The sequence below is a fragment of the Numida meleagris genome, chromosome 9 (assembly GCF_002078875.1).
Source record: "Numida meleagris isolate 19003 breed g44 Domestic line chromosome 9, NumMel1.0, whole genome shotgun sequence".
NCBI classification, from domain to species: domain Eukaryota; kingdom Metazoa; phylum Chordata; class Aves; order Galliformes; family Numididae; genus Numida; species Numida meleagris.
In genome coordinates, this window is record NC_034417.1 from 1101314 (window position 1) to 1110949 (window position 9636).

At 42.5% G+C, this 9636-nt stretch overlaps 1 protein-coding gene across 1 annotated transcript in view; it reads left to right on the forward strand.

Moving 5' to 3' along the window:
- NEO1 (neogenin 1) overlaps positions 1–9636 on the forward strand; it is a 138982-nt gene that overhangs the window by 19781 nt on the left and 109565 nt on the right. The window contains exon 3 of the mRNA XM_021407502.1: positions 9335–9610. Within this exon, the coding sequence (XP_021263177.1) occupies positions 9335–9610 (276 nt within the window). The remainder of the gene's footprint in view (positions 1–9334; positions 9611–9636) is intronic.

Here is a 9636-nt window from a genome sequence, read left to right on the forward strand (position 1 = left end):
GCTTAATTGCTAGCAGCTGTCCATGATTCAGGGATCAGTGGTGCGATAATCCATATCTTTGTGGTTTTTATCCTGATCCCTGTGACTGATCAACAGTTCTGGTATGTAATCTGCTAGTTATATGTATATATTTGTAGTGTTCCTTCTCCTTTCTGCTGTGCACATCTCTAGACGTCCTCTTCTTTAGCTGAAGGTTTATATTCAGGTTCTTGCTCCTGCTGTGCTTGCCTCTCGGTATGTCAGTCTTCTTTTTGAGAGGTTTCTTTGCTTTTTGTTAACTTGGTGTATTTTTCTGTGAATTTTTTAGGTTCTTTCCTGTCTCTGAATGTCTTTCTTCAGGCACCTGCTGTCTCCGACAGTCTGCAGAGTTGCCTGCAAAAGTTTTACTGATCTTCCCTCCAGTTCTGTGTGCTAATCTTCTTCGAATAGCTTGTTCACATAAGCTTTCGTAATTGATAGCCTTGCTTGGATCTGAAATTATTTAACCTGTCAAGCTCTTCTCTTTCACCACGATACTCAGATCTTATTCTTCTTTTGTTACAGCTATTGATTTTGTTTTAGAAAGAATTGTGAGCATGTGGTGTTTTTATTTAAGATCTTCTGTTGCTCAAGACCTGAAGTTTCTGAAATGAAGTGGTAATCTGCATACGCTATCTTAGTGTCTCCTAAAATCCTGCAGTGCTTTCTTTACTGTCCTTGCTGTTAGGATAGTATCAAGTGAATTATTTCATTGGTCGCACCCTCTCTCTTCATTTTTCTGTCTTAGGAATGTCTACTTCCATGTTTCTCGGCGTTGGCAGTTGCAGAGCAGTCTCGTGAGGGCTGTGAGGCTGGCTGATTTTTGTTCTCGTTTGTGGCCTGCTGCTGGACAGGCTTCCACCGCTCAGGAAGGACAGCTGTGTTTGAGCAGCGATAAGTAAATGTTCAGTACAAAGCTCTTGGTGCTGGCAGCCTGCTGGACTTTTTTCTTCCAGCTCAAAACCTCTTCATTCTCGCAGTCTTTCATTGTGAACGTGCAGGCACCAGAGGCGCGTCCCTTCTCGGAGCCGGTCTCTCCTGCCCATGGAATGCCCCTCCTGCTGTTGCCGGAGCTGCAGCCTGGAGCATCGCCTCAGGTTTGCAGTGGTGCAGAGCCCAGTGGACGTAGGCTCCCAGGTTTGTTAACTGGGATCCGGCGCTCCGATGGATATGCTATCAGGATGTACATCATGTGTGTTCTTTACTTTTTGATCTGTTTCAATATTTCATTATCCCCGGGACTTCTGTCAAAGGATGTGTTTGGCAAAGTAGCACCGTGAAGTGACTCGAGGCACCTGACCTGTCTCTTGCTCGATATTGTGCTGTCAGTCACAAGTCGAGGAATTTCACTAGGGTTATCTTCTTGCATGTTGCATCATTTCTGTTCATCAAGCTTTCCTTGGAGGAGCTGGCTGCCACGTGGGATTGCCTCCTGGATTGAATGCAGAGAGCTGCTGTACTTTCTTAAGAAAGTCAGATCTTATTTCCTTGTTTCCAGTGGTGGGCTGAGGTCAGAAGGTACTCCTAGTGTTCAGCTTTGAAATCGGAATTGATCTGTAGTGCCATCATGCATTGAATGATGTGAAGTGACAGTTTTCTCCACAGTCTACGTGGCTGTGTTCTTACGCTTTTGTATTTCAGTTTGGTCTTCTATAATGTCAGGCTTAGCAAAATAATACTACCACGAAAAGGACAATGGTATAAACACTTTCAGAATATTCAGATGCTTTTTACTAGTCAAAGCACCTTCTTAAAGTGTGGCGTAAATATATATAGTTTTAATTTGTGGTAAAGCTCAAATCCAAGTTTGAGAGGCTTAGTGGCAACCTGAAGAAATTCATGTAAGTGGACCCTCTGCTCCAGGGCTCAATCGATTTTGCTCTAACTTTCCCTGCTAGAAGTTTGTTTTGACGTGTGTAATTGTGTTCCTCCTTGCACAGCGTGGCAGAGTGTTTTCCAGGCTGTTGCTGCATCTCCACATCCTTCTCTGTATAGTTGCCTTGAGCTGAGTTATCACAGGATAACCGAACCTGGAGGGGACCTCAGGAGATCTCTAGTTCAGTTGCCTGTTCAAAACATGTCTAATGTCGTACCAGGGCACTGCATGTATGCACATTGTATGTGTATACATCCATCCATCTTTATGTTGTTACCTCAAATGACACTCTCCCTTTTCCCCTGCTTATGCTGGTCAAGCCATACCTTTTTAAATCAGTAGCAGCCAAGTAAAGCATGCCACCAGGGCTGCCTTTGATGTAGTCAGAATTGTGAGTACAAGCTGAAATTCATCGTTCATGTTTTGTATTCCACATGCTTCTTGCTTTAGTTTAGCCAATGAAGACAGTAGATGTTCTTATTTCGTTTCTAATTCTAAGAATATTCCATATAAGAAACATCAAGTCTTGTCTTAATTGGAGTAATTCTGGACTTCTCCGCTAATGTTTTGTAATTATGAAGCCTGATGTATTTGCTAGAGAGATTGAGGGAGTGAGTCCTGTTAACAAAAGTGTATTTTAAAGCGTTTCACACCTCTGCCACTCAGGCAAATGATGCTGAATAATCTGTAAGCAAAGGGGAAGAAAAGAGCTGTGATAATTTAATGAAGTGTCCACAGATGGCTGGACTTATTAATTTTTTAACAGGGTTTGGGTGTGAAGCTGATGCTCTAACAAAATATGCGGCATCTTAAAGATCCACGGCTTTGCTGGAGGATAACAGATGTTACGGCGATTGGAACAATAGGGTCTCGTGTTGCTGTCCTCCTCCACCTACTTCTGTTGCTAAAATCTTTGTATTTCCCGAGAGGCTGTTTTAATAAACAAAATAGTAGCAGAGTTATCAATTTGCCATGAGTTCAAATTTGAATAGGGAAAAAGAGAATGAAAAATGCAGAAATGAAAATGTCTTAAAAAACGACTCGTCATTTGTTTAATAATTCCGGCTCTTTGTGTCTGAACAGAGCAGTGGAATATGTAAAATGGTAATTTGCAAGCTGTTAGCGGTGAGGTTTTGTAGGCGGTACTGCTAAAGCTGGCTAAGGCTTGGGTAAGGTAAGAGGAAGTCAAATGAGTTTTGAGCAACAGAGGTTTTCCTGGTAGGCATTTGGGACGTAGCAGTTTGGAAAAACTTGTGGCTACTCCCGTGTTTTTCTTTTTGCGTGCTACAGTAGAAATAATCAGGGGAAACTTTGGCTGAGCACGTGGGGATGCCATAAAGAAGTCTGAAACTGGCTTTGTGAGACATGTAATTGCATTAAGATGTAATGTGGGCTGTCTGAGATCTGTTTACTTCTTCCACAAAGTATTGTGTTCAGTTCCTGTCTGTAGAGTTGCAATAGAGGAACTTGAGCGTATGACAAAAGTGCTTGCACGGATTTGATCTGATGGGTTTGCAACCATGTGGTAAAGGTACACAAACCTGCCAGGCAGGGAACAAGTGAATTCCTGTGCAGCCTTCAGTTGCTCTTTAGAAGAGCAAGTTGGTTTCTTTTTTTCTTATTTTCGTTTTGCAGTCTTGCTTGGGCAAGATTGGTGCCAAAAGGTTAGTAGGATTCTAAAGAGGATTAAATGTGTGCATGGCAATAGCATCTGCATTAAATAAAATTGGACGTTTACAGTGACTGCTTACAGCATGCAGAGAGAAAGTGAACATTTACTCTCAAGTTAGGAGGCATGTTGCGTGAGCGAGTAGTTGAGTAACTGTTGATTGTGGACCTTTTTTTTCTTTCAGCCTTCTTGAAAATGATTGGCACTGTCTGTGGTTGCACAGGGACTGCTGAACTCAGATGAGCATGTGGCTCAGTGTAATGAATTCCTCTTCTGGAAAATACAGGAGATGAAATACTGGCTCTACTGAAGGCAGCAGACTACAGCCAGAATTTTCGCCATCTGTGTTTTCCAGGAGCACGGGAGTTATTGCTCTTCCAGGCACAGCGCAGCTTTTTCAGAGATCAAGACAATGGGCCACAAATCTCAGCAACGCTTAGGCTGGGAATACAGTCTGAATGGAACGAATTTGCATTAAGTGGATTGTTCATTCACATTCCTGCCGTTGCTTTGGTCTTTTGGTGAAGGAGAGACAAAAGAGAAGGAGAAAATAGGGATGGAGTTGCTCCCCCCTCCCCGTGCCCCCATTGGCATTGTCCTAGCATAAAATCTGAAGTGGTGGCACATATGATTTCTATTGTATGCATGTGAGAATCACACGATTGCTTATGTGTTCTCCTGCCAGTTTTTAGAGAACATTCCAAGTGGAGAATCATCCTCCCAAATTGAGTTTATTAACCCACATTCCTGTTTAGTCAGAAGTATTTTCCTTCAGCGTCCTAAAATCGATACATAATATATTTGTGCTGCCATCGAATGATTAATGTACATACAAACATGTAAAAATTATCTTTAATATCAGAACTCCAAAGTATCATTTATCATTACATTCATTCAGTAAGTGATGGAGTAATATCTCCAGCTGAATGAATGCCTTGCAACATGTGGGTGAAGAATGGGTGCTCTTTTCTCACCAGAAGTCTAACTAATTTTCATTATAATAGATCATCCTGCTTTGTCATGTTGATTGAAGTGACTGGGAATTAGAAATCATTATGAGAAAAATGTATCTTTTTTTTTAAAATTTAACTTTGAAAAATAGTTTTAAAGGTGTTTCTCATTTAAATAGACTGAATTAGCTTATGTGGTAATGCATTTGGAAACTGCGATAAAAGTTGGAGAAACAAAGGCTTACAAGGAACTGGGCTGGTATGTGATAAAGGGAAAAGAAAAACTCTTTAACTGAAGGACTGAGAGCAGAGTGTATCTGGGAGTATGCTGCTACAAGTGTGCCAGTACTCCGGTCCTGTTACTGCATTTATAAACAGGTCTCAGAGTTAATTTAATTAAGACCATTTTTAATTAAGAACATTTTATAATACAACACTAGTGTTTTGTGGTTGTCTTTGGTTAAAGCAAAAGGGTCCTCCTACACGGCGGAGACTTTAGGCAGTGCAAATTGCAAATAATGATAGAATGAGAAAATCAGTCATAATTTTGTCTTAAGAGTAAGTTAAGATTATATATCATAAAACCATACCACCTATGATCAAATAAAGATTTTACCGGCGTTTAAGATGACCTGAAAAATGAACTGTGAATTCATTGCTGCTGAGTAACGAAACCATCTCAAGTAAAGCTTATTTAACCTTAATAGAGGACCTGCCCACAACAGAATAGACAGTTGCCCCAAAAGTAAGTAGTGCTAATAAGGGATTTAAAAGAATGTGTAATTGAACTTCATGTTAGAAATTGCAGGGCTTTGGTCTTCCAGTAACATTCTCAAGTGTTCTGTAGGTTTGCTGATGTAAGGATTGTACAAGTGCTAGCTGTACAGGGTGAGGAAACCGCAGCAGCTCTGACAAAATGAGTAGGATCAGATCTCCCTTCCAGGCTGTAAGAAAGAATTGGCTTAATTTGCAGGTCTGTTGGTAAAGATTTCTAATGAGGCGTGAATTCAGGGCTGGTACATTCTTCTTGAAGAGTAACTGATGTAGAACATGTGTCCCAAAAGGGAAGAGGTGATCCTTAGACCAATTAGTCTGATCCCAGCACTTTGCCCTTTCTAGGGAGGTTTTGAAGGCGAGGCTAATTAAGATGGAGGAAAATGGAAAGAAGGCTAAACTGTACTGTGACTTTTGACAGTGGTTTACATCTAGGTCTCTTGATGAAGCAATTGATGTCTTAGAGCTGCATAATACGGCGGGCGTGCAGGAGCACAGACTTTTGATACGCTATCCTGTTAGATATTATAAAAGGTCAAAAGAATGGAAATTCAAGTGTGGCTACTGAATTTGATAAGAATCTGAGGTAATTATGAAAATGTAGTGGTTCATATTGAGAGGGAAATTACAGAATGGAGAGACGCCTTGCAGACAAGGCGGAGGGAAAGGAATGTTTGACATGCCCATCACATGTTCTGTAAAAATGAAGAACGTGTCTATGAAGTTTGCAAGCCTGACAAATTTGGAAGACTTTGTCACTCTTGCTGAAGCCTCCATGGTCTCACAGGACAAAGGAAAGGACGCTAGGGACTGAACAGTGGTGAAGCTCACGAGCGCAGTGTGCGAAGTCATGCAGATGCACCAGTATCTTTGGTGTTGAGACAGTGATTGGCAATTTCATAGAGAAAACAAGTCTGATATTGGTTGATTGTGAGATGACAATCTGCTGAAGTGCAGAGAACTAATGTGATTCTTAAATGTCTTGGGAAGATATTTGCAGTAGACTGAGAGAAGGAATTTTGTGGTATTAACTTGGATGTCTGTGATCAAATATTCAATGACAGCAGGCGTTCAGTTTGTTGTCTCTGTCGTTCTGTGGCTGGTGCGGCGGTGGAGACCTGCTGAAGCAAAGGAGCTTCACACTGAGTTTGAGGAGAAAGTATTTCATGTGAAGATGAGCAATTCCGCAGCGGGTTGCCCAAGAGCTTGTGCAGTGTCTGTCCCTGAGAATTAGTGCTATAGGAGTGGAAAAATCCCTGAACAACCCTCTCTGTCCTTGTAGCTGACCCTGCTCTGACTGGGTTCCTGCCTACTGCAACAATTGTGAGTCTTTAACGGGTGCAAAGTTAGCACAGCTATGAGAATGAGGAAAAGAAACCAAAGATCGTAGCTTCCTTAACTGAGAGACAGAAAGCTGAAAGAAGCCAAGATTTTTCTTCATCCGTAGAGGGAGGGAGTAATGAGTAAATATCAAATATCAAAGGTGCAAAATAATTAATATTAAAACGAGGTCAACTTCAAGGGACTTGAAGTTGGTTGTAAATACACAGGGAGTGGAAACAAGAAACTTTCTTCTCTGAGAAGTGCAGCTGTAGAAGGAGTCTCTGAATAGTTCTCCAAGAGGGGCAAAGGATGCGGTGTTTGGAGGTGAACCTGTGTGAGGGAACAGTTAGTTGCCAAATCAGAACTGACCCAGATGTTGGAAATGCAAAGTGGTAGCAGTCTGCACAGATATTCTCAAATCTGTTTTAGTGTGCCCTCTCCTTGCATCCATGCCAGTTGTATACATTTCATGTAGGTTGCTCCAGAAGTAATGCCTCCCATTTATTTTTGCGGAAACTGCAACAGGGCACCATTTAACTGTTTGATGAAGGAAATTCTCAGCTACAAAACACTAATTTTCAGCTAGTCACCATCACTAGCTGTGCATTTTTGCCAGTGATGAACAGGAGCTGCATGCTGTACTAGTAAACTCGAAAATGTCTGCACCAGCAGAGGTGACCCACGGTCAGCACTGCTGAAACACACCACTTACCCCTCATGGTGCCCACATCCACTGTTTGGTTCCTTAAACGTTCGACAAGCGTCAGTGAATGTCAGTGGGTGCCATTTTTTCTGCATGGAGGAATTCAGTGACACACTTCCGCTCTATCCATGCTGTCTGACTTCCATGTCAGATGCCGTTCTGCCAGAGCCCCCTCTGCTGCCATCTGTCGCACAGCGGCAACATGTAACAGGACATTGGTTGGAAGGTTCAACCTGTGCTGCCATCCCACCACCATCTACCTCTGACGCTGTGGACCAGCATGATAAAATAGGAGCAATTACTTTCGGAGCAGCCTTTGTATGCTCAGTTCTGTTTCTCTGTGTAGCGCTAGAGGTTAGCCATAGGTGGAAGTCAGGTGTGCTGCTGCTTCTCATTGCATTCCTGGACTTTCCTGAGATAGGCACATGATAGTTTGTGGATTTGAGTCTTTTTACTAGAGGTCTTATGTAGGTTTTGTATGGGATATGAAAATGGTGCTCTGTGGGTTTGCTCAGGTAAATCTCTTGCATGTGGCTGGCTTTGATTGCCAAGCACTGGTGTTAGTGCTGTTGGCCTAGTTCAGATTTATTTTTCTGTAGGAAAAATAGATACGAAAGTTGCATGGAAAGTACGTATTAAAATTTGTACTTAAGTGGGTGGTAATAATGAAGAGTTTTACTGTCCAAGCAAAAAACATTACTCATTCAGGTGAGGAAATCTTGAATATTGACATCAGATGTTTCTCCCGCAGTGGAGATTAGTGAATACAGACAAAGTGTAGGGGATGAAGTGTAGGCTTTAAGCAGCAGTGTGTAACTGATAGGCCGTGATCGTAAGGTACTTTTCTAGGGAATGAAGGGAGCACAGCTAGGTCCCTTTCCTGTCCCTTTTCTTTGACTTCACATTGAGGAACCAGGCAACGTTTTTTTCTACGCATAGATGCTTTAATATCAGCTTCCCTGCTCTGGGAGGTTGTGCATGGATGGTGTAATTCATGCGTCTCGGTCCCACTTTCCATATCCTGCACTGAAGGCGCACAGTGTGGTGACTTGAAAGGAAAAGGCATAAAATCTGCTTGAAGCAGGGAGGGAGAAGGGAAGGTAAAATGTCAATACTTTCGACAGGGTGTTTCTATGGCAATGTTAATCTTAAGTGTGAGATCCAGTTGACCAAAAAACCTATTTAGAGACTGTTGCTGCAGCTGGGCTGCTGAGGGGCTGCAGCCGGTTGTGGTGGCCACTTCTCCTCATGGTGGCCGCCATCTTTGCCAGCACATGGGCACCCGAGGTGAAGGCCGAGCCTTTCGGAGACCTCGGGTCTTCCTTTCAGAGGTTCTGCTGTGTATCCTGTGTGGGAGGCTGGCGTGGGGGTGAACGTGTTCTGTTCACAGAGCTGCTCTTGTGGTGTTGTGGCTGTAGCTTTGTCTTGGGAAGAGAACTGATCCTCAACTCTCCTCGTGTAAAAGGTCAAGATTTTCTTATGGACAAATGCAAATAACAAGTGCTGTAATTAAGGCTTTTGAGAGCTGAGATCTTCAAAGGGATATTATTTTTTCCGTTGAATTTCAGTGAGATTTGGCCCTTTAATGCCCTTAGGCTTCCTTCCATGGCCTGTTTAAATTATATTGAACGCAAACTATGACTTATGCACAGATGGTGAAAGTTGTACAAAATACTTTTTCAGCTTAGATTCTTAACTGCTAATTTTGATAGTAGAAGCCTAAAAATACAGGGGGAAAAGAAGTACATGTAAGTACTCCTGTAGGTGGTAAATTAAGATGTTGCTTGTAAACTTCAGTGGAAGGCGTACACAAAGTCACCTTTTCCACAGCATCATCTGTTCCTTGTTGCCGTGTCCCAGTGCGTTTAAGATTTTTAGAGCTGGAGAGCAGCTTAATTTTTTTATTTCTTTAAGAGAAAAATCGTGATGAATCTTCAGGTGAATCTTCCAAGCTTGCACGTCACCTTCAGAACACCTCTAATTTTTGTCACTTGTCTAACTTCAGCGTTTCCTATTTGCAGGTCTTCCCAGGTTCACCAGCCAGCCGGAGCTATCGTCTGTCTATAAAGGAAACAGTGCAATCCTGAACTGCGAAGTGAATGTTGACCTTGCTCCGTTTGTGAGGTGGGAGCAGGATCGCCAGCCCCTCTTGCTGGATGACCGTGTCTTTAAGTTACCAAGCGGAGCTCTTATTGTCGGTAACGCTACTGATACAGATGGAGGATTCTATCGCTGCGTCATTGAAAGCGGTGGGGCCCCCAAATACAGCGAGGAGGCAGAGCTCAAAATTCTTCCAGGTATTAATCTGTTTTGTGTGCGCGTG